The sequence below is a fragment of the Heptranchias perlo genome, chromosome 2 (genome assembly GCF_035084215.1).
Source record: "Heptranchias perlo isolate sHepPer1 chromosome 2, sHepPer1.hap1, whole genome shotgun sequence".
Lineage (NCBI taxonomy): Eukaryota > Metazoa > Chordata > Chondrichthyes > Hexanchiformes > Hexanchidae > Heptranchias > Heptranchias perlo.
Genome location: NC_090326.1, coordinates 65086768 through 65112775, shown reverse-complemented (window position 1 = coordinate 65112775; position 26008 = coordinate 65086768). Strand labels below are relative to the sequence as shown.

The window sequence follows — 26008 nt, the reverse complement described above, 5'->3', positions numbered from 1 at the left end:
CTCATTCAGATCAATGACAGATAGCAGTCAGTGAGAATGGCAACAGCCCTGCTATTAAGAGATATAGAGCTGAGCACCACCAAAATTTGTATCCTAAAATATATGGCATTTGGATTTGCAACATTTTCACTACCTACAAATCTTGTTTGTATAAATTTAGGGACTTGCCACTAAAAATGTTTGAGAGTTAGAAAAACCTGTAAACTAGTAAATATACAATATCACCATCTAGTGGCTAAATACAGATTGATTTGAACAAGTTGCGATATGATTGTCCTAACTGTGCCTCGTCAGTATTCCTGCTGGTTGTCATGTCCTTTGCATGGGACAGAAGTGAAGTTACATGAGAATGTCATCATAGAACAAAAACAATGTTTAATACTGTTACACAATCCTCCTGCTTTTGGAACATGCCATCCTGCACAGTGCCCTGGTCAAATGACAAGGTGGCACAGGTTCTAATTAGTGAGATAAATTTAGAGCTGCCATCAGGAACTCTTTCTCTACATAAAGAGCAATTAACACAGAATTCTAGAGATAAAAACCCTGGAATCATTTTTTAAAAATAATGCTTTGTTAGGAGGACTATAGGTCCATTGTGAATGGGCTAGATAGCCTTTCATATTTGTATTTATCTTGTGAAAACAATTCAGAATTTAGGGCTAAATTACCATTTGCTTTTTTAAAAAAAAATTTTTTAATCTTTCCAATTTTTGAAGTTTTAGTAGAATATGGGTGTTGGCAAAAAGGAAAATACATAAATTAGTTATGAAAATTGGTGCTAAAAGATGAAATGAGATGCTACCAATGGTAAGTGGAAGAATAAACATTTTTAGACCACAATTCAGACTATAAATGACAAGACAGATTTATTGAACAGATGAAAGAAAGTTAAAAACATAACAGTGCGCAGTACAAACAGCAATTACAGAATTAGAGAGCAGGTTTGAGACACAAACCTAATCCAAACAGAGAATGCTAATTAACCTTTCCCATTATACTGCAGTCCTGATCCAAACATTAGAAACTTAAAAAGTCATGCATTTTTCCAGATATAATGGTCACAAATACAGTACATTGTTAGTATGGGTTAAGGGCTCTCATGCTTTTAAATAGTCAGTTTTATTCATGAACAGTAAAAATTTAAATCAGGATATTTAGGAAGAAAATTCTGAATTACCCAAAGTTTAAATAAGGAGTTAAAACAGCACAGGAAACAGAACATCCAAGATTTTATTTACTATTTCACCAAACATCAAAGAACATAAGCAGTAAATATTTGAAATGGAATAGCAACAATAGCAATTCAGTCTCATATTTTTAAAACAATATAAAAATATTCAGGGGTAACTGCCATTTACTATTGAGGTCTAAAGAAGCTATGACTCTCCTTGAGTTTTCTACAGGAATATTAACCTTCAAAACTGACTGCCATTTTACATTACTGCACTTTAAAAAAAAATATACACAAGTAAATGGAGAGCCAAATTAGGTTTGACTGTGCTTTGGTACATGAATGTAGTGAAGCAAAGGGGTTAAATACAGTTTATTCCTCCCTCTTCATTTCTCCTTTGGTGAGATCCCAAATCTCAGGCAGGTCATCTTTGGAGGTTCATCACCGGAGCCTCTGAGGAAGGAAAACTTAGTCAAAATCAGTGCGGTGCACCATCACACCTGGTAATGGACAGCTCAAGAGCAGCATAGAAGGAGCCTCTGGAACCAATCACCTGCCATGGCACAGTAACCTAAGAAAGCAGGAGGAAATAACTTAAGGTTGAGACAGGGCCAGAAGAACAAAAATTGGGTCTCCAGCTTTGCAATCAGTGTGAAGCCAATATGTGAATTCTGCAGTACTGAGTTTATGTTACCAAGCATAATAGGCTATATATAAAAAAAGAGCCTCCCTCAGTCAGCAATTTGATTTAGTCCACAAATCAAGCAGGCTTTGCTGTAATTTTCTGCAGGTTTTAGTACTCTTTTCTTCCACACCTCTTCCCAAGAAAAGGAAGGGGCATGCAAGTGAACCCAATTACATTTTTACAGCCCGCCGCAAAAATACTTCAAAAAGCCAAGACTTCGATACGCCATAGGTGGTTTATGCTCTAATTAGGCTGGGTTTTTTTTGTTAAATAGGTTGTTTTATTTTTCAAATAAGAGCATTAACAGAAAATCTACACAAGTGAATCACAGTATGAGTTTTAGTATATTTTCAGGTGCAATGTTTGATACACATTTACAATACATAGCTAGAGTGAAAATATAACTTCAAAACTACATACTGCAAACTTATAAATTCTGCCTCCTTCACAAGCCAAGTTTCTTATCTATAAAATGAGGGGGTAGAAAGAGAAGGGAAACAGAAAGCATAAATAGCTGGCAAATAACTAAATCTTAAATGCATCTTTCAATTGCTGTTTATAGAATAGTTTGCTGTACAGTATTCATATTCCTAGAATAAAACTTTGATAAACTGAAAACAAATTAACCCAAGTTCTATTGGGCTGAATTATACAAGATATTATAAATACAGTAGAGAAAGGAGGCTAGAGGAAACCCAACTTTAGTTATTCATTTGCTTAGCATCCTTAAGCACCTTTATTTCAGATACCCTTTAGGAATGGTTGCAACAAGAAAAAAGCCCGAGATGCTGCCATACCATTATAACAGAATATTTCTATAAAACTATCAATCTTGCAATATCTAAAGTGCAATTACCAGAGAGATACTCTGAAGTGTATATGGCCAAACATACTATGCCCAAAAATAAATTGATTCAGTTAATGTACATTTGATGCAGTTCATTCTTTAATTTAAAAAAAAAATTAATTTTTTAAGACCGGTACATAATTTGAGGTAACAAATGAAATAAAATTTGTGTTGCGATTCTTGCCTGGACATTATATAAATAAATGTAAACCAAATAAAGTGGAACTTCCCTGTACAATTTTCTGCTTGATATAATTGGTGCCTTATACATTAAAACGACAACAGCTTGCATTTAAAAAGTGCCTTTAATGTAGAAAAAACATCCCACTGTGCTTCACAGAGCAGACATAAATGGATGCTGATTCAAGGGAGGGTGACCAAAACGATGGGCAGATGGGTGGATTTTAAGGGAGGGCCTTAAAGGAAGAGAGGGAGGCAGAGAGGCGGAGGAGTTTATGGAGGGAATTCCAGAGCAATAATTGACTTCAGCATCCCTGGTTATGGAAGGGAAAATACCCCAGGTTTCCCACTCCTGGTCACTGTCCAGTGACCCCTCCTAGGAGTGTGCACGTTTGGATGTTTGTTGAGGACATAATTGGGCTCAGCTTTGATCCCCACAAGTGGTTAAATTGCCTGTTAATGCTGACTATCAAGGCTCTTACATGACTAGATTGTCTAGCTTTTGGATTAAGTCAATAAAGCCCATTAATTCAAAATCCAATCCTTGATTTTCCACATTGGCCCTCCTCAACTCTCCACTTCATGGCTTCCTTGTTTTAATGCTCGATTCCCCGGTTTTACAGTGAGGATTTTACTTTGCTTTGGCTCTAGATCAACACTGCTCCTCAAGAAAAAACAAAAAAGGAAGTGCTGACAAAATACCAAATTTGGTGCAAACAAAAAAAAAATCACCAGAAACCCTGCACATGAATAATGACTGCTTGGGTGACATCTATTATGGAACTATTCCCCAGCATGTAGTCCACACTTTCAGGAGAGGAGAAAGGGGAGACAATTGGCACAAAAAAAGGTAGCCAACAAATATATGCCCACATAAGAAAGAAGCTTAGCCCTAATAAGAATCTTGAACTCTTTACCTAAAAGTAGATACCCAAAACCTTGATATGATAAAGATCTCACAGCTGGAAGAGCCATTTTAAAATGCTGCTGCATTCAAGAGTGAATTGCATATGTTCACACATCAATAAAACCATGTGAAAAGTTCAGTTGTAATGAGACAAAATACAACAGCAAACAAAAACTGTGCAAGTAGTTTGTAACATTTTTCTGTAAGATTTTCGTGATCACTTTCATAAGTGTTATAAAATTTCACTCAACCATCGTATAAAATGCTCACTGCCCATGAAATAGATCTTGACTAGGTGAGCACATAAGGGCTTACATTTTGCTGAAAAAAATATTGGTGTGTGAACAACACATGCCATTATTAATGTGCAAATTGGCCAGCAACTTGTGGTGAGGAAGAGATACCACAAGTTGCTGGCCAATTCATGCCGCTCCACCCTTGGCCGCCCCGTGATTTTCATGAAGTTGATGCATTTGCACATTAATTGTTCATTACACTCACCACAGGAAGTTAAGTCTAGTAATTAACAACTTAAACAAACTTAACAACATGATAATTGTCAATGACTACCAATCAACCTCTCTTGCCCAGAAAGAGAATAATTAAAAGTATGGCGTCTCATTCCTTCAGGTTGTGAATTGTTGGAAATGTTTTAATTTTCTTACTTTTTCTTTGTCTTTTTCCCTCTCTATTTCTCTTTCTGTGCCTGATTTGACATTGAATTCACCCACTCTAATTCACCCTCCTTCTCAGTCCTTCCTGTGTTTATTTCTCAATCCTCTAATTTCACTGGTTAAGACTGTTTGTCCCGTTGTTCGCCAAGGTCTCAGATGCCCCGTTCCACTATCAGCTCACACTTCCAGCAACTTTGTGCACGTTTAGGTTTTAAAACTTTTTTGCTCACAAACGAGTCTACCTAACAGGGCACGCTGTGTGATGCCTCGCTCCAGCAAAATCTGGGCCTATGTCCGAAAGTTTGGTCAGTTAGCACAATTTTTTTTTGCCAGAATTGATTTTATCTGGATATGTACTGAACCAATAGTTTATCAGACCTAATCAGATAGGTCCTATAGTTGATATATATTTTTTAAAAACTATATATTGGATGCTGTAATCCGCAAGTGATTAGTGCAAGGCAAAATTTTTAATGTGTAAAAAATTCAACACATTGTTACAGTATTCAAAAGCAGAACAAATTGAAAATGTATTCACTTTTTTTTAAAAAAGCATACCTGTGTTAAATTGCAAAATTGCATTCTCAATTACTTAAATGAATCTTGCACATTTTGGTTTACCTGTAGGTATCTGCCAATATAGTCTACATATTCCCTCTAGCATAATCTCAATAGAACAGAGGCAGGCAAAAAAAAAAATTCTTCTGTCTACTAGCTGTAACTGTCTTGGAATTGAGCTTGGCAGTCTAAATGCAGGTCCTAGGTGTACATCAGCCGAACTGCACAAAACGGTCACTAATCGACAAGCTCATTCAAAGGCCACAGGATAGTTGGTGTGGAATGTTGTTGGGACAGAATAAATGGGAGCTTTAGGCTGCATCTGGCTGTGCTATACAGGACAATGGAGTACTTGATGCTACTGGGTGCTTAAAAGTTCCATTCTCCAGCACTAATAAGAACTTACTAAAATCTTGAACTTATACAAGATCTTAGGCTGAAGTATTGAGTTAATGTTTTCAGCACTAGATTATAAGAAGGATATAAAAGCAATGGAAAAGGAGCAATGAAGATTTACTATTAGGGATAAGGGGTTATGGTTTTGAAGAGACTTCTGAAGTTTTTTTTTCGCTAGAGCTGAGAAAATTAAAAGGTAACCTGATAGAAGTCTCAAGATTAAGGTGGTAGTGATGTCTTTCCACTGCCTGGAAAGACAACAAAAAGGGCACAAACTTAGAATAATCAAATAATTGGGGGAGATGTAAAAAAAATTCTTCTACTCAGAGGGTGGTTAGAATATAGAATTCTTAGCCACAACCCGTTGTAAACTCTCCGTAATTCTATGTAACAAAACAGAAGCAGGCCGATCGACTCAACTGGCCTACGTTGCCATTTATGCTCCACACGAGCCTCTTCATCTAACCCTGTCAATATATCCTTCTATTCCTTTCTCCCTCATGTGCTTATCCAGCTTCCCCTTAAATGCATCTATGTTATAAGAACATATGAAATAGGAGCAGAAGTAAGCCATACGGTCCCTCGAGCCCGTTCCGCCATTCAATCAGATTATGGCTGATCTTCGACCTCAACTCCACTTTCCCGCCCAATCCCCATATCCCATGATTCCCCTGGAGTCCAAAAATCTCTCAGCCTTGAACATATTCAATGACTCAGCATCCACAAGCCTCTGGGGTAGAGAATTCCAAAGATTCACAACCCTCTGAAGAAATTCCTCCTCATCTCAGTCTTAAATGACCGACCCCTTATCCTGAGACAATGCCCCCTAGTTCTAGAAAACTAGAAAAATTCACCTCAACTACTCCTTGTGGTAGCACATTCCACATTCTTAACACTCTTTGGGTAAAGAAGTTTCTCCTGAATTCCCTATTGGATTTATTAGCGACTATCTTATATTTATGGCCCCTAGTTTTAGTCTCCCCCCACAAGTGGAAACATCATCTCGATGTCTACCTCATCAAAACCCTTCATAATTTTAAAGATCTCTATTAGGTCACCCCTTAGCCTTCTCTTTTCTAGAAGAAAAAAAAGAGTCCCAGCCTGTTCAGCCTTTCCTGATAAGGATATCCTCTCAGTTCTGGTATCATTCTTGTGAATCTTTTTTGTACTTTCATCAGTGCCTTTATATCCTTTTTATAATATGGAGACCAGAACTGTGCATAGTGCTCCAAGTGTGATCTAACCAAGTTTAACATAACTTCTCTGCTTTTCAATTCTATCCCTCTAGAAATTAACCCCAGTGCTTGGTTTGCCTTTTTCATGACTTTATTAACCTGCATCGCTACTTTTAGTGATTTGTGTATCTGAAGCAGAGTTTGTAAATTCCATCACAAGGACTCTAGGGGAATCAAGGGATATGGGGATCGAGCAGGAAAGTGGAGTTGAGGTTGAAGATCAGCCATGATCTTATTGAATGGTGGAGCAGGCTCAAGGGGCCACATGGCCTCCTTCTGTTCCCATTTCTTATGTTCTTAAGAGAATTAGTTGTTTGAAAAAGAGGATTACTAAAAGGGTATGTGGAGCAAGCAGGAGTGCAATTAGACTACGTGGCTCACATGGAGAAAAACATTGGCAGAGACTTGATAAGTGAATTATAGGAACATAGGAACAGGAGTAGGCCATTCAGCCCCTCGTGCCTGCTCCGCCATTTGATAAGATCATGGCTGATCTGTGATCTAACTCCATATACCTGCCTTTGGCCCATATCCCTTAATACCTTTGGTTGCCAAAAAGCTATCTATCTCACATTTAAATTTAGCAATTGAGCTAGTATCAATTGCCATTTGCAGAAGAGAGTTCCAAACTTCTACCACCCTTTTTGTGTAGAAATGTTTTCTAATCTCGCTCCTGAGAGGTCTGGCTCTAATTTTTAGACTGTGCCTCCTACTCCTAGAATCCCCAACCAGTGGAAATAGTTTCTCTCTATCCACCCTATCTGTTCCCCTTAATATCTTATAAACTTCAATCAGATCACCCCTTAACCTTCGAAACTCCAGAGGATACAACCCCAATTTGTGTAACCTCTCCTAGTAACTTAACCCTTGAAGTCCAGGTATTATTCTAGTAAACCTACGCTGCACTCCCTCTAAGGCCAATATGTCCTTCCGAAAGTGCAGTGCCCAGAACTGCTCACAGTACTCCAGGTGCAGTCTAACCAGGGTTTTGTATAGCTGCAGCATAACTTCTGCCCCCTTGTACTCTAGTCCTCCAGATATAAAGGCCAGCATTCCATTTGTCTTATTGATTATTTTCTGCACCTGTTCATGACACTTCAATGATCTATGTAAATGAACCCCTAAGTCCCTTTGGACATCCACCGTTTTTAAACTTTTTACCATTTAGAAAGTACCCTGTTCTATCCTTTTTTGATCCAAAGTGGATGACCTCACATTTGTCTACACTGAATTCCATTTGCCACAGTTTTGCCCATTCACCTAATCTATCAATATCCCTTTGTAATTTTATGTTTTCATCTACACTGCTTACAATGCCACCAATCTTTGTGTCATCGGCAAACTTAGATATAAGACTTTCTATGCCTTCATCTAAGTCATTAATAAATAATGTGAATAATTGAGGCCCCAAGACAGATCCCTGCAGGACTCCACTAGTCATATCCTGCCAATGTGAGTACCTACCCATTATCCCTACTCTGTCGCCTTTCACTCAGCCAACCTCCTAACGAAGTCTGTACTTTTCCCTCGATTCCATAGGCTTCTATCTTAGCTAACAGTCTCTTATGTGGGACCTTATCAAATGCCTTCTGGAAGTCCATATAAATAACATCCATTGACATTCCCCTGTCCACTACTTTAGTCACCTCTTCAAAAAATTCTATCAGGTTTGTCAGGCACGACCTACCTTTCACAAATCCATGCTGGCTCTCTCTGATTAACTGAAAATTCGAGGTGTTCAGTCACCCTATCCTTATAGACTCCAGCAATTTCCCCACAACAGATGTTAGGCTAATTCCCTGGTTTCCCTCTCTCTCTCTCTCTCTTTTCTTAAAAAGCGGAGTGACATGTGCAATTTTCCAATCTAGAGGGACAGTTCCTGAGTCTAGAGAACTTTGAAAGATTAGAGTCAGGGCATCTGCAATGTGCCCACCTACTTCCTTTAAAACCCTGGGATGGAAACCATGTGGTCCTGGGGATTTGTCACTCTTTAGTGCTATTATTTTCTTCATTACTGTTGCTTTACTTATGTTAATTTTATCGAGTCCCTGTCCCCGATTCAATAATAGTTTTCTTGGGATTTCCGGCATGCGATCTTCTTTTTCTACTGTAAATACAGACGCAAAGTAATTGTTCAACATGTCCGCCATTTCCCCATTGTCAATGACAATATCCCCACTTTCAGTTTTTAAGGGGCCAACACTGCTCCTGACCACCCTCTTTTTCCTAATGTAACTATAAAAGTTCTTTGTATTGGTTTTGATATCCCTTGCAAGTTTCTTTTCATACTCTCTTTTTGTAGCTCTTACTATCTGTTTTGTGACCCTTTGTATCTTTCCCATTCACCAGGATCCGTGCCATTTTTTGCCTTTTCCTTATGTCTTATACTGTCCCTTACCTCTTTAGTTGTCCATGGCTGTTTTTTTTGGCAAGTAGAGTTCTTGCCCCTCAGGTGTATAAACCGATTCTGTATCTCTTTAAACATTTCCCACTGATCATCAGTCGTTTTACCCATTAACAGATTTGCCCAGTTTACCGTGGACAGTCTCTGTCTCATCCCATTGAAGTCGGCCTTACCCAAGTCTAGAATCTTAGCAGCTGATTCACTTTTTTCCCTTTCAAACACTACATTGAACTCGATCATGTTATGATCGCTATTAGATAGATGTTCACGCACAGTTAAGCCGTTAACTAAATCTGTTTCATTACTCATTACTAAATCTAGTATGGCTTGCCCCCTTGTTGCCTCTAGGACATACTGCTATAGAAAACTATCCCAGGCACACAAGAAATTCACAACCTTTGTGTCAGTTTCTATGCTGTAACATTCTATGATTCTATGAAATGGTCCCTTTGATGTTGACACTGTGCTGAGACAGGTCAGTGTTCATCTAGAATTTCAAAACAGTTGTAAAACTAGTGTCTTCTGTAGAATGTCAAGTAGAATGTCAAGCATCATGGAACTAGCAGATATGAGGAGCTAATGTTTATGGATTAGGCAAACTTTTCCTGTCTGATTATAGTTAATTCTCTGAAGATATAGTTAACGAGAGGGGAAAATATCACACCCCTCTAAAAATCTCAGGCTTACTGGATACCATAAGACTGTACTCTTGGTCACTGACACGCAACCAGAGATCAAATAGCTGGGCAACCCTCAATTAAATGCCAATGGCTATGGTCTAATGAATGCCTAAAGCAAGGTATTAGAACTGAAGAAAATTGCATCAAAAGGCAACTTTCCTTTTAAAATTAGCCTTATTTAAAAGGGTTTAAGAGAATACAGTACACCTAATTAAAATGGAAGTACTGAACTTCAATCTTCATATTTCTAAACTAAAATTAGATAGTCAAAGATAGTCAATTAAATCTCAGCTCCAGACGAAATGGCAGAATCAGAAAATATGGGTAAATCGCTGGGTAACTGAATCTGACTACATCACTTGTCAGTGTGTGATATAGTACAGAACGTCAATTTTTACGCTCTAAAATATAATAAACCACAGAATCATTATCTCAGAAAATATAATTGCAGCAGGGGGAATAAAACATATTTACTGTATACCTGCTTTCAGAAAGATATCTTTTAAAAAAAATGTTTTTGAGCAGATTATTGAAAACATTAGGCCTGTTTCTAATAATGTTGAGTGCATTTCCTCAGGGCTTTCTAATGGCTCCATATCCCATTTAGCTTTCTTACTACACATGCATACTTTTTGCTATTTTCTTCAGTTGCAGCCAAATATAAGTTTGTGAATATGTTTGCAGTGTTGGACTTGGAAGCATGTTAGCCAACAATGCATACTTCAGTGAATTTCATTCCAAAAGGTGGCAGACATTATATAATGGAAAACAGTTGGGCTAATTTTAATCAAATATCTAGATATTGGTGTTTTCTCCCCTTTCTTTTAAAAAAAAGTGGTAGGAGAGAGACAGCAACAGTACTCAAGGGTGAGTTTTGGGAATATTACAGTACTAGAAAAATAATGGATTCTCTGTTGCTTGATACTTTTAAAAAGAGAAACAATATAACATCCAAATATAACTGGGTCACCTATTACACTGGCAACTTTCCATAATATTATCTGTTTTTACCTCCTTCCCCACACCCAACTATATTCCTGGGGCTAATTTATACACTGATAGGAAAGAAAGAGAGAAATGGGATGGTAAAATGACTGCCTGGCACTAAAATTTAAAAAAAGCACATTTTGGTGCAATCAAATCATTACTCTTGCATTTAAATATTGAAGTGATATAGCACTGAAAGAACTTTCAGTAAAACAAAAGGTTTTTTGTTTCAGTACAAGGTAGAGTCCATTAACACTAAATGAGTATTGTGGTCATGCTGAACAAGCTCAGCTCATTTCAGATCACTTTAAAAATAGCAAATGCACCTCATCAACTGCTAGCTGTTAATTAAAAACTGAAACTAACAGGGTTTTGCTATAGAAACCCAAGTAGTGTTCTGAATCAACGGCATTGAAACTTGTGTTGGGGGGGGGGGCTCTCTACAAATATTGACATTCCTGGGGACCCTCTGTCCTCTCATCTATCTAAAAAGGAAAACAGTGCAGAAGATTTAAAATTATTATAGCAACAGAAGTAACATGTCACTGTCAACCAATACAGAAGCTGCAGAATTTTGATGACCTCACGGTCCCCTGCAATCACTTGAACCCCAGTTTCAAAACATGTGCTGAGGTCATGAAAGGCGCTATATAAATTCAAGTTCTTTTGCTTTATGTTTATGTCAAGAAAATGATCTGATAAACCAGATCATACTTGTGGATTCAATACTGTCCACTCTATGCCCATGTTGGCTAAATTGGGAAAAATAAATCACAGTTAAAATATATTGCTGATTAAGTGGCACAGACCTAATGGAATTGACTAACTAAATGCAACTTTTAAAAATAGGCTACATCTAGTAGCAATTTTTTTTTCAAAAAAAGTTTTAAAACATTCCAAGATATATCCTCTCTTTGATAATCATCACCTTATGGTTCAATATGGTATCAGCCTTGGCTCAGTGGTAGCACTATTGCCTCAAAGTCAGAAGGTTGTGGGTTCAAGTCCCACCCCAGAGACTTGCGCACAAAATCTAGGCTGACGCTCAACAGTGTAGTAGAGGGAGACGATAAACAAAGGCTCCATCTACCCTCAGGATGACGTAAAAAATCCTATAGCACTATTCAAAGAAGAGCAGGGGAGTTCTCCCCCGGTGTCCTGGCCAATATGTATCCCTCAACCAACATTAAAACAGATTATCCGGTCACAAATTGTTTGCCGTGTTTCCCTACATTACAACAGTGACTACAGCCAATTAGGTACTTTTGAAGTGTAAAGAGCTTTGGGACAACTTGAGGTTGTGAAAGGTGCTATATAAATGCAAGTTATTTCATTCTAAGTTCTTTCAATGTGCCAATTATGGCATTACCTATTTTTACAACCAGTTTTTTTTGTGGATTAACAAGACTTCTACAGAAACTGATTATAGATTTATACAGAAACAAAGACCACTATCAAGTGGGAATATTAGATTATAAGGCTGCTGAAATTATGATAGTGATCACGTGAATGCAAACAAGTTTAAAAGAAAAACTCTTACTTATTCAGCAATCTTGGATGATACATCATACTGCATTCTGATACACAGTTTGGCTACCTCACAGGAGAGAACAGTAACTGCAATATAAAGTATTTTATTCTTTTGTTTACGTAACTCAGTTTATGAACAATTACTCAATCTTAATTTCAAACTCTAATCAAATAGAAAATAAAACAGTTACCACCGAAGGGTCATGAACTTAGGGAAGACTTTTTAAATTGGGTTTTGATCAGGCTATTCACCAAATACAGTGTTGGGAGTCACAGCTGAATGATTAGTAACCAAAAAGCACCTCCAACTGAACATTTGGTCAACCTGTTTCCAAAACTGTGCCAACTGTCTATGGTTCTGGTACAACAAAGAACAATCTGGTTATATTCAGCCGGCTATCAGTTAGCAAGCTCTTGCTTCCCTCCTCCTCTCCTTCTCCCCCCCACACACAAAGTTGCAAGACCAAAAAGGGCAAAAATCACATTTCCTCGCTGAATCTAATGAAACACCAGAAGCAAACGGGTGCACATAAACCAACTAAAGCAGAACTTTCTGGTTTAATCCAGTTGAAGGAGGGGAGAAGGCGATTGATGACAAAAATAGCATGTGTCAGCACAATACATTTAAAAAAAATAGATGCTTTGTAGCTTTTCACATGCACTCCTGCCAATCCATGCTGGTTATAAATCATATTGCAATTCCCATTCTAGGCAACATCAGAGCCACACTGCTAATATACCATTAACTTGCATTTTGTGCTCTTCTCTCCCCTCCCTCCCTTCCTCCTCCCCCCAAGGCCTGTTGTCATGGAGACAAGGAATGGAGAGGCAAGGAATAAAATTATTGTTCACCGAAACATCTCCTTCAATCATTCATCTTTCAAAGTCTGATTCTTGGCCTCCAAATCAAAACGGAGGTTAATCCTTCTTTTCCAAACCTACACACTTTCTTTGCTGTATCATGCAGCGGCGTACAATGCTGTCGAAGCTTCCCAAGTAAAACAGAGCAATTGTGCGGAAAAGGCCCATGGTAACGATCTACAAAAAAAAAATCCATTATTATGTCAATGTTGAAAGAAACAGAACTGTTGCTAAAATTTTACACTGCAATTACATAAAGAGTTCCACCGCCTCCCCTCAATTTACTTGACTAGTTAAACTACACTGAATGGTCTGTCAAATTTCCATGTACATTTATTTTGACTGTCAGTACACTTCACTTGCTAAAAGAAAGATTCCACTCCCCAGGAAGATTAATCCAAACAATACAAACCATCCATAAATTGGAGAGGAAGAAAAAAAAAATGTAAAAAGAGCACAATACCACCTAAAGCAGGCAGGTTAATTTAATATATACGCTGACAAATGTAAGAACTGAAATTAGATTCAAGTTGGTGATTAAGTGAAGCAGAACAATGCTACAACTAGATCACATGGCACCTCCATTCCAAGAGATAACACTGACACCCAGTAGTCACCTCACTTACCCCTTCCACTGGGAAAGAATCTAGAAGGAACACTAAGTTAGGTTCAAGAAGACACACACCCCTCACTGTCACCAAGGGGTAGCAGCAGTGCAAAAGAAAATACATTCATGATACATACATACTTCTAAGGGGGAGGGGGGGGTGAAAAAGAGAGATCAGACTAAAGCTGCGACATCCACAGTAATTGAGGCAGTGCAAATGACGATGTTGTTGACAGTTTATTGGGAGACTGCATAGTGCATAATTGGATATTGGGCAGTTCAGGCAGCAAGCTGAACGTGCTGTCAATTAGTGCCTGCAACACAACTCTTCCTGGCTGTCATGGCCTTCGGCAGGGGTATCTTCTGATTCAATCTCGATACCGCCAAGTTCAGCCAGGCCTCCTCATTCATTGTCTCCATGATAAGACCTCTCTGACAAAACTGTGCAACATGCATCAGACTACTATTATCTTTGAGTCTGTGGCAAGTCTATATATGCTTCCTGATCTGTCCACAAATCTTATGCTCCACAATTATGCTGGTGGCCATGTGTCATTAAATTGCTTTTGACCTTCTGTTCATGGCAGTCTCATGTGGATCACAAGAATATATAGTATCCTTGCTCTTGTAGTTGTCATCTGTCCACTCCTTCAAATAATATAGGCATGGCGGTTTGCCTCAATGAATGCATTCTGACTCTGGCCAGGGAAGCAGGTATTCTCTTACATGATGTTAGTTCACACAACAACTGATTAAAAAAGTGAAAGATGATGCCCCTTTAAGACATTTTTAATCTCAGTGACAGCCCATGCAATTTTCTTGTGCCAATTAAAAATGGCTTCCAAATGCACTGCCATCAGTTGCTCGCCCTGCCCCCAGAATAAGCAGCAGATTACCAGAGAACAATAAAATATCTCCAACAGAAACAAGGTATGGTAGGATGGGATCTTGGTAAATGGAGGATGCTTGAATTGGAGAATGAAAATTGTACCAGGTACTTCATCTTTCTTCCCCAAGGTCATACAGAGTCCAACAACAACACAGGAGCTGGCAGAAGCTTGAACATGAGACATCTGCAGCTGGGATAGATCTCCCAAACTGAAAATCATTTTCAGTTGATAGACCCAGACTCAAACAACAATAATTAGTATGAGGATTGCTCCAAGTTCTTGATCTAGATTTTAACATTAGCCTAAGAAATCAAAGACAATTTTGCAGAATTGCTTTTAATCAAACCCTAGGGCATTCTGCCAGCCAGATGGCAATTAGGGATCATAATTGGTCTACAAAGCTCAATTACTCACTAGATATACTTACAGCTATCATGAGAGTTCTTTTGGGATCTTCATTGTAGGAACAGGATTCAAATCCTGAGCAGTAGCCTCTAAACCACTTCTCCACTTGATAAATAGCTGCCATGTCAGCATTTAGAGGCATTAAAGGACCAAATAAAAGCCAGTTTGGCTATAAACAGGGCTGTTGGCCAAAGTCCAATATTCCACCAGTTGAAGCCCAGATAGAAGAGGTAAGGGCAAGTGCTTCTCCCTCAACTGAGTTCCTTCCTTGTACTTTTTCTGTCATAAGGTTCCACAGGTTGACCTCCAGTATATTGCTGTATTGGTCTTATTCATAAGGCAAAGAACATGATGAGGCTATTTTACCATGGGGAGGCATCACAGCAGAGTCCAAACCTGTCCTCATGCAAAATGCACACTTCCAGCAGTGATTGGTGGATAGCAATCAGGAGTAGGAACCCAGCCTCATTTTCCCTTTCCCAACCTAAGGTAGCACGCTACCTACTGCCCCACCCAAGCTCAACCAACTCAGTAGAGTAGGAATTTCAATTAATATGTGAGGTTTTGTTACCCAAAGTGGAGACTGCAAGACAGATCCTCAAACTCTGTCACACTAGAACAAATAAATCCAAATCTCTGGTCAAAAGACTGAGCAGGTATTCGGCATGGTTGAGTGGGTTCTGTTCTCTGCTACTAAAATCCAAATCATGGTTCCCTCACGTTCGAAACATGATTCAATAGGTCACTTAGATTTCATAAGGTTACCAAGTCTCCCTTATTCTAGGAATTCATTCAAATGTTTCCTACCAGTTCCAAGATGCAGAAGATGAGAGCCAGAATCTACATGGGAATTTGTTCTGAGGTTCCACATGGGAATGGAATCAACTTCTCTTACTGCAATTATACAGGGCCTTGGTGAGACCAAATTTGGAGTATTGTGTGCAGTTTTGGTCTCTTTATCTGAGGAAGTATGTCCTTGCCATGGAGGGAGTGCAACGAAGGTTTACCAGACTGACTCCTGGGATGGCAGGACTGACGTATGAGGAGAAATTGGGTTGACTCGGCCTATATTCAATAGAATTTAGAAGAATGAGAGGCGATCTCATTGAAACATACAAAATTCTAACAGGACTAGACACAGGGAGGATGTTCCCGATGGACAGGGAGCCAGAACCAGGAGTCACAGTCTCAGGATACGGGGTATGCCATTTAGAACGGAGATGAGGAGAAATTTCTTCATTCAGAGGGTGGTGAACCTGTGGAATTCTCTACCACAGAAGGCAGTAGAGGCCAAGTCATTAGATGTATTCAAGGAGATAGATATATTTCTTAATGCTAAAGGGATCAAGGGATATGGGGTAAAAGCGGGAACAGGGTACGGAGTTAGATGATCAGCCATGATCATTTTGAATGACGGAGCAGGCCCAAAGGGCCAAATGACCTACTCTTGCTCCTATTTTCTATGTTACTATGTAACTGGACTGAAGGTACATTAAGCATACCAGGGGTAGAAGAAAAATATGAAGTACCTCAGAAAATAGGTTGTTCTATTGTCCCAGATGCTTGTCACTTTGCCCTCAGAAGGTAGCTCAGCAGCATATACACTAAGGGAATCAAGGGATATGGGGATAGGGCGAGAAAGTGGAGTTGAGGTAGATCAGCCATGATCTTATTGAATGGCGGAGCAGGCTCGAGGGGCCGTATGGTCTACTCTTGCTCCTATTTCTTATGTTCTTATACTGATCATCACCAAGGATAACAGTGCACCACTGGCACTGTTACCGAAAGAAAAGTCCTTAGTACTGCAACCCTTCTTTTTGCAAAGGAGGCAGATATGGGCCCCAGCAGGGAATCAAAAATTCTTTCAGGAAAACAGTCAGTAGCATCACCATTACTAGGCATTACTCATGATTGGCATACCAATGCTAAAGACTTTTTCTTGCCACTCCATCAATGCCAACAGGCAAGGCAAGGGACTTAATAACAAGGTATCCAGTAATTAGCACCAGTGATGATCGCATGGGAGCAGAAAGCTCAGTACTAAGTTTGCATTCGAGGTGGCATTGGTTGTTACGGCTGTGCTTTTGTAGGGACAACAGGATTAATCTAGAGCGATGCCTCTTTTTAGATGTGTAGTTATTGTGACGTCAAAACAGGTATCTTCTAGGAATATTGTCCTTCATGATTTTGCCCCAAGTTGGACTGGCCTCACTCCCGTCGGAAGCCTTTAAGAATGAACTACTGGTAAGTTGAAACACCTAGGATGTTTTCCTATAAGTTAAAAGTGCTATATAAATGCAAGTTGTTGTTCTTGTGTAAGTTAATCTGGTGCAACTGCAGCAAAATCTTGACAATAGTATTCAAAATGGAATAAAATATGATTTCTAGGAAAAAATATGCACAAATTGGGGTGGGGGGGTGGATATTAAAAAAGTCAGAGCATGTGGAGTCAGGGGACAGGATAGCAAGCTGGTTACAATACAGAAAACAGAGTAGGGGTTAAGGGTAGCTATTCAGACTGGCAAAAGGTGCGAAGTGGCATTCCACAGGAATCAGTGCTGGGACCACTATTGTTCACAATTTACATTAACGATTTGGATTCGGGAATCAGAAGTACAATTTAAAAATTTGCGGACGACACGAAATTGGAGGGTGTAGTTAAAACAAAAGGAAGAATGCATTAAAAGGCAAGAATAAACTTGCAGAATGGGTACATAACTGGCAAATGAATTTCAATATAGATAAGTGTGAGGTAGTGTATTTTGAAAGGAAGAATAAAGAGGCCACATACTGCTTGGATAATGAGAGTCTAAATAGGATCGAGGAGCAAAGGGATCTAGGGGTTCAGATACACAAATCACTAAAAGTAGTGCCACAGGTTAATAAGGCCATAAAAAAGGCAAACCAAGCACTGAGGTTCATTTCTAAAGGGACAGAATTGAAAAGCAGAGAAGTTTATGTTAAACTTGTATAGTACTTTGGATAGTGCTATGAACAGTTGTGGTCTCCATATCATAAAAAAGGATAAAGAGGCATTGAGAAAGGTGCAAGAAAGATTCACAAGAATGATACCAGAACTGAGAGGATATACTTATCAGGAAAGACTAAACAAGCTCTGGCTCTTTTCTCTAGAAAAAGAGAGAATGCTGAGGGGTGACCTGGTGGAGGTCTTTATGATTATGAAAGGGTTTGATAGGGTAGACGTAGAGAAATTGTTTCCACTTGTGGGGGAGGGGGGAAAGAGTCCAAAACTAGAGATCATCATCATAGGATAGTCACTAATCCCAGCAGATTGGAAAACTGCAAACGTAACACCCCTATTTGAGAAGGGAGTGAGACAGAAAGCAGGTAACTATAGACCAGTTAGCCTAACATCTGTCATTGGGAAAATGCTAGAATCCATTATTAAGGAAGTAATAGCAGGACATTTGGAGATTCATAAAACCATGTTGACTCTCCTTGATTGTATTATGAAGGGGAAATCATGTCTGACAAATTTAATATAGAGGTCTTTGAGGAAGTAACGGGCAGGGTCCGGATAAAGGGGAACCAATGGATGCAGTATATTTGGATTTCCAAAAGGCATTCGATAAGGTGCCACATAAAAGATTATTGCACAAGATAAGAGCTCATGGTGTTGGGGGTAATATACTGACATGGATAGAAGTCTGGCTAACAGAAAACAAAGTTGAGATAAAGGAATCATTTTCAAAATGGCAATCTGTAACTAATGGGGTGCTGCAGGGATCAGTGCTGGGGCCTCAACTATTTACAATACATATCAATGACTTGGATGAAGGAACAGAGTGTCTTGTGGCCAAATTTGCTGATGATACAAAGATAGGTGGAAAAGCAAGTTGCGATGAGGACACAAAGTGTCTGGAAAGGGACATTGACAGGTTAAGCGAATGGGCAAAAATTTGGCAAATGGAATATAATGTGGGAAAATGTGAAGTCATCCACTTTGGGAGGAAAAATAAAAAAGCAAAATATTATTTGAATGGAGAAATACTACAAAATGCTGTGGTACAGAGGGATCTGGGTGTCCTCGTACATGAAACACAAAAAGTCAACATATAGGTGCAGCGGGTAATCCAGAAGGCAAACGGAATATTGGACTTTATTTCTAGGGGGATGGAGTATAAAAGCAGGGAAGTCATGCTACAACTGTACAGGGTGCTGGGGAGACCACACCTGGAATACTGCGTACAGTTCTGGTGCCCTTATTTAAGGAAGGACATACTTGCATTGGAGGCAATTCAGAGAAGGTTCACTTGGTTGATTCCGGGTATGGAAGGGTTGTCTTATGAGGAAAGATTGAACAGGTTGGGTCTATACTCATTGGAGTTTAGAAGAATGAGAGGAGAGCTTATTGAAACATACAAGATTCTGAGAGGACTCGATAGGGTAGATGCTGAGAGGGTGTTACCCCTCATGGGGGAATCTAAAACTAGGGGCCATAGTCTCAGAATAAGGGGTCGCCCATTTAAGACGGAAATGAGGAGGAATTTCTTCTCCCAGGGGGTCGTGCATCTTTGGAATTCTTTACCCAAAAAGCTGTGGAGGCTGAGTCATTGAATACATTCAAGGCCGAGTTAGACAAATTTTTGATCAGCAAGGGAGTCAAAGGATATGGGGAAAAGGCAGGAAAGTGGAGTTCAGGTAAAAATCGGATCAGCCATGATCTCATTAAATGGCGGAGCAAGCTCAAGGGGCCGAATGGCCTACTCCTGCTCCTATCTCTTATGGTCTTATAATAAATCCAATAGGGAATTCAGCAGAAACTTCTTTACCCAAAGAGTGGTAAGAATGTGGAACACACTACCACAAGGAGTAGTTGAGGCAAATAGCACAGATGCATTTAAGGGGAAGCTAGATAAGCACATGAAGGAGAAAGGAATAGAAGGATATGCTAATGAAGTAAGGAGGGAGGAGGCTCGTGTGGAGCATAAATGCTGGCATAGACCAGTTGGGCCGAATGGCCTGTTTCTGTGCTGTAGACTCAATGTAAAATAAGTGTGAAAAAGCATTTGCTTGGTATTCTTTGCTCATTTCCCCATTAATTTCATTTCACCTAAACAAAATTAGAAAAATAAAACTTCATGACAAATAATTTATTTATTTAGATTGCTTTAAATAGTAGAAACAAGGTATTGAAACCTCAGTGATCAGAGGAGCACAAGCATTAATAATCTATTGCTGGGAAATATCTGGACAGATTAGAGGGGGGTTCAGGCAAGAGGCAGAGAGATCAAAAAAAGAGCAGCAGAAAGATGGGGGGGGGGGGGGGGTTGGGGAGGAGAAGATGATATGACAAATTGGGAATTTCAGCATGCTGAAATGGAATTTGGTGGCTAACCATTACATAGGCATCAGAGTTGTTAATAAAACTATAATTCCAAGTTATGAGTAGCCTTTTGATGCTTCACTGGAGAGGAAGAGGGAACACACTACAGACCACACCAGACATCATTTTTGTGTACAGCTGAAATCTTGTGAAACGTACAAAAACTGTGAGATTTCAGGAAATTGTCCAAGATTGCACATCTTGTCAATTTTTGGGCAAAAAAAGAGCAAAAACTGAAGAATATTTTCAAAATCTGGATGTTTAAAAAAAATTGGTCAAATAATTAAATCAAGGAATCTCACTCATCACTAAGTTCTATTTTTACTTTTGTTCTAAGAAAAGTATATTCACATACCTGCTGAAGACCCTCTGTAATAGTAGTGACAGGAGACATACCACAGGTGAGTGAAGACAGCATGTACCCATCAGAACCAACCGAACTGTTAAAGTTTCCTTGCTAGTTACGGGGAAGAGTAAGAGAGGGGAAAGACACGTTTAAAATTTTACGAAGTATTTAGCGATAGATATCTTTTCTACAATAAATTGAGCTCAGTACTTTAATTGTATAAACAGTACAATTACAGCTATCACACTTCAATATTTATGCAAGACAATACAGTAGCGACATCATTGTACTGCACGTTAAAATCGTGCCCACAAGTTTACAGAAATATCACATCACTGGCAGTCAAATGGCATCCTCTACACAATCCAAAAATACCATGAAATGTGAATTAGGCATGGCAAATCATTAGGATAGATATGTCCTGGTTGTAAACTGAGGACAGAAAGACAATAAGTGAGCGTCTGAAATTAAACTTGTCTGATTACACTCCTGTGAAGTGTCTTGGGATGTTTTTGTACGCTAAAGGCGTTATATAAAAGGCAAGTTGAGACGTGAATTGCTCAGCTCACATAAGCTCAGTCAGACACAGCCAGGCATTGTGGTAATTTTAGCTAATTAGTAGCAAATGTCTCTTTCCAGGTTAAAATAAAAAAATCACTAGATTATGAAAAACTAAAGATACCATTAAAAACACCAAACACAACAAAAAGTACACTGAAGTAAATACTTCTTTACCAAGTTTGATATTTAGGAAAGGAAATAACAGTTACTCTTTCTTTTATGTAATAATTTTACTGGTGTTGCCACACTGTTTCACCACACAATACATCACTAAGTCACTCAACCCTGCCTCCTTCCCCCAGACCTTTCAGATAGATCAAACTTTTTTTTGTTCTTGATGTGGGCAACATTGGCAGGACCATATTTATGCCCATCACCAGTTGAGTGGTGGCAGCGATTGTTTTTACAATTGAGTGGCTTGCTAGGCCACTTCAAAAGGGCATTAAAATGCGACCATATAGTGCGGGACTGGAGTCCCACGTACGCCAGAATGGGCAGGATCTCCATTCCCTACAGTACATTAAAGAACCAGTTGGGTTTTTAAACAATAGGCCAGTAGCTTTCTTGTAATTTGTGGCTGGCATCAGAAACAATTAGCCAGATTTGTTGAATTCTATTTCACAAACTGGGTGGTAGGATTTGAACTCAATCTCTGGGTTGCTAGTCCAGTACCTTAACGAGTACAAGCCCACAGCCTTTTCAAACATTACAAAGTATAAACTTACTGACAGAAGTGGTTGTGTTACACTTTTTTTTAAATTCCCCATGTCACATCACTTCTTGGCAGAAGGCAGACAGGTGGTCTTGACTTAGGCCTGACAATATCATTCTAACGGAGTACAGGAGATTTAAGACAGACATCAAGGGGTTCAGGCCAATTTTTCCCTCATCTTGTTTAGAGGAGGAGAGAAGAAAAAAAAGTGACTTTGCCTCCTCCTACCACCTTCTACGACAAAATTTTTTTAAACAATGGCATGTGGCCAAACTATAGCTATAATTTACAAGCTCCTCAAATAAATTATTCAGATTTGCCTGAAGAGACACTTACCACAGCATCTTTTACAATGGTTTTTGCCACTTGGTCTGGCTGACATAGTCCTGATGTTTCAGAGATCAATTTGGTCTCCAAAGGCTACAAAACAAAATATTATCAATTCATACACCAATTCTGAAGTAAGGAAGTGAGAAAAATACACAATTAATTGTTTATGGGAAACCAACAAGCCAGATAATATTCGAATATGATATTTAAGTGAGCAAGCAAAAAGTCCCAAAATAGTTTCTAATCATCCTAATTAAATAAATTTTTTTCTCATCTTCAAATTTTACATAGGAGTGACTTTTTCTCGTTAGCAAACTTCAGCTTTCTTTTGTTTTGTTAAACACACCCGAAAGTGAGATCATTGTACAACATTGCCAGTCACTAATGGACTACCTTCAAATTTTTTTAAAAAAATACAGGAACTGGAAATCTCACTACAGTTTCAATTCAATTCTTGAAGTGTCCAATATATGCAGGTGGTACACAAGACAGACTTTGCTGAATGCCACAATCCCAATATTAAAATCAATTCACTATTAATACAAAACACTACAATGCAGATAGTTGAGAAAATGTTGCAAGAACACTTGATAGTTGGCATTACAAATTCAGTGACAGATGGAAGTCATTAGAGAAGGTAACCTTGCTGAGGTTTGCACTTGACTGAAAAGGTGAGCTTGGGTTAGAACAAAAGATTTGTAATATAGTAACTACATTCCACTTACAGGACCGTTTTAAAAGAAGTCTTCACTTCTACAACAAATACATCACATTTAATACAAGCCTCAACACCCCCTCACCAAGAAAGATTAGGTTTGTATGGTATATTGTCCATCAGTGTCTGGACTCTGTGCAAGACAAGCAGTCGTCTTCTTTAGCACTAGAAAATCTTACATGTGCTCCGGTTCTGTTTGACTTTTTTTCTATGGGAAATTTGCTTAGAAACAAAAAGTCACTCCTATGGAAAATATGAGAAGTAAATATCTTATTTTTACTTTCAAAGTAAGAACAAAAAAGGAAGAGAAGAATCTCAAGCCACTCATGCACTTCCTTACAGGACTGCGTTGGGAAAGATCAGGAAGCAAATATCTGCTTTCTCAAGCACACTTGGTGCAGAAGTGATCGAGAAAGGGGATAGAGGAAATATATCAATCTTTCCTCCCCCCCCCCACCACCCCCCCCATATAAAAAAGGCCAGTTTCTTTTAAAAAATCAACTGTTTACCTTCCCTTTATTCTCTTCTTGAAAGCCAGGTGTGTCTGTGTCAGGAGGGTAAGCAACCGTAATATAGATATTGTATGGCTTCACCTAGAATTAAAAAATGTAAACAAGTAAAATGTTGGTTAGAACATGTATAATACTGTACAATCAAATCTGGCAAGCTTGATGATATAAAGAAACTAAATAACTGCACTCAGGGATTACAGTATTGGAGCAATTTATACATTTCTTCTCTACACCCAATAACAGCATTAAGATATTCTGCTTAAATACAGCATGATGCTCAAGATGCAAGGTAAAGCTTACATGGTTTCAAATGAGCCTCTATCAGAGCCATGGAAACATTATGGTGGTGAATTAAGTTGTATTCTTCTAATATTGTGCTACTATATTTTAGGTATTCAGAATAAAAAATTAATGTAAAATAGGGAAAGTGATAGAAATTAAGTTAATCAAAAAGTAACTGTACTTGAAGGTTTTTATATAATTGTAGAGTTTTGTGAATAAAGAGAATGAGAATTAAATTCTGAAACGTAGAAAATATCAAAATGCCTTAACATCTATATGACATATGAAACCTGTAATTCGTATAGAGTAAATATTTTTATACAGTGTCCAATGTCTTTACACACAGAAAATATGGTCTCTCTCTCATCTGTTTGTTACCTTCCTGTTTGAGTGACATCTACTGGCACAACAGGGAAACAACAGCCAAGTGTGGCATTTCCATAGGAAAGGTTTACTTAGTTTTCAATGGAGTGTGACCTATGCAAGAATATATAAAAATATACACATGCATTTTGTACGCACAAAATTTTTTTCATAGTATACAGCACAGAAGGAGGCCATTCGGCCCATCGTGCCTGTGCCGGCTCTTTGGTAGAGCTATCCAATCCCCTGCTCTTTCCCTATAGCTCTGCAAATTTTTTCCCCCATCAAGTATTTATCCAATTCCCTTTTGAAAGTTATTTTTGAACCTGCTTCCACCACCATTTCAGGTAGGGCATTCCAGATCATAACAACTCGCTGCGTTAAAAAAAAGTTTCCTCATGTCGCCTCTAGTTATTTTGCCAATCACCTTCAATCTGTGTCCTCTCATTACCAACCCTTCTGCCACTGGAAACAGTTTCTCATTATTTACTTTATCAAAACAGTTAATGATTTTGAACACCTCTATCAAATCTCTTCTTAACCTTCTACTGCAATAAGAAAAATCATTAACATGTCCATCTAGCCACCAAGATGGTTTGTTATTTTTCCTCCACTTATTTCCTTCTTTCCGACTCACGCCATTTTCTAGCTCAAAAGAAACAAGCAACAATCCTCTTCAAGTTCAATCTCATTGAAACATATAAAATTCTGACAGGGCTAGACAGACTGGATGCAGGGAGGATGTTTCCCCTGGCTGGGGGGTCCAGAACGAAGGGTCTCAGGATACGGGGTAGGACATTTAGGACTGAGATGAGGAGAAATTTCTTCACTCAGAGGGTGGCGTACCTGTGGAATTCTCTACCACAGAAGGCTGTGGAGGCCAAGTCACTGAATATATTTGAGAAGGAGATAGATAGATTTCTAGACACAAAAGGCATCAAAGGGTATGGGGAGAGAGCAGGAAAATGGTATTGAGATAGAGGATCAACCATGATCATACTAAATGGCAGAGCAGGCTCAAAGGGCTGAATGGCCTACTCCTGCTCCTATTTTCTATGTTTCTATCACCTTGTCAAAGTCACTTTTTAGCTAGTTGCTGTAGACACAAAGAATGGTCTGCAGTAACTTTCCCAATCTTCCCACCCCAAATTCCAGAGAGAGAAGTGGCTGAACTTCATTTGAATATTTGACTAAGGCAGCCCAAAAAGGAGAGAAATATTTGTATTAGGAAACAACATGCTCTAGAAAAAGGCTGGAAACAGCCCAGTAATTCTCTAGAAATCATTGAGGAGACAAACATCTGCTATTTAAACAGAAAGTTTTGGCAACAGCATTAGCCCTCAAACAGTGAGGTCAACATTAATTTGCCTTATCTGTAGAGAGAAAAAAAACAAAGTACAAGTAGATGTGAAACAAACAGAAAATTGATACACATACCTCCATTTGCAAAGATTCAGCTAATCCACGCAGAGCAAATTTGGATGGAGAGTAGGCTGTGTATCCGAATAACCCCACTTGTCCTGCCTGGGAGGACACAAACACTATCCTTCCCATCCTCCTTTCCTTCATGGTGTGAATGACCGCCCGAGTGGGATAAACACTACCCAGATAATTGATCTCCATTAACCTCTGGGAGAAGGATAGATAATACTAATCAAAACAGTACTCAACTATTTAAACTGTCCAGATAAATTAAAAATACAAAACTTTGCAAAAACTGGCACAAAAATAGACCTGTTAACCATCCACCTTCTACACTGACAGGGTTTTGAACCCAAAGTTTATGTTTAATGTTGAAAATGTGTGGAGCTGCCAGTCTA

General features: G+C 38.8%; 1 protein-coding gene across 6 annotated transcripts in view; it reads right to left on the bottom strand.

Moving 5' to 3' along the window:
• Positions 1-847: 847 nt before the first annotated feature.
• Positions 848-26008, bottom strand: part of kdsr (3-ketodihydrosphingosine reductase) — a 38585-nt gene continuing 13424 nt past the window's right edge. The window contains exons 6-11 of one of the 6 annotated variants that reach the window (XM_068001928.1): positions 25626-25817; positions 23541-23624; positions 22323-22406; positions 20723-20824; positions 13200-13295; positions 848-1745 (exon numbers count right to left, since the gene is read on the bottom strand). In XM_068001928.1, coding sequence (XP_067858029.1) covers positions 1653-1745; positions 13200-13295; positions 20723-20824; positions 22323-22406; positions 23541-23624; positions 25626-25817 — 651 coding nt within the window. In that variant the 3' untranslated portion in view covers positions 848-1652. Of the gene's footprint in view, positions 1746-13109; positions 13296-20722; positions 20825-22322; positions 22407-23540; positions 23625-25625; positions 25818-26008 lie in introns of all 6 variants that reach the window. The other 5 variants (XM_068001932.1, XM_068001931.1, XM_068001929.1 and 2 more) reach the window with 5 other exon arrangements.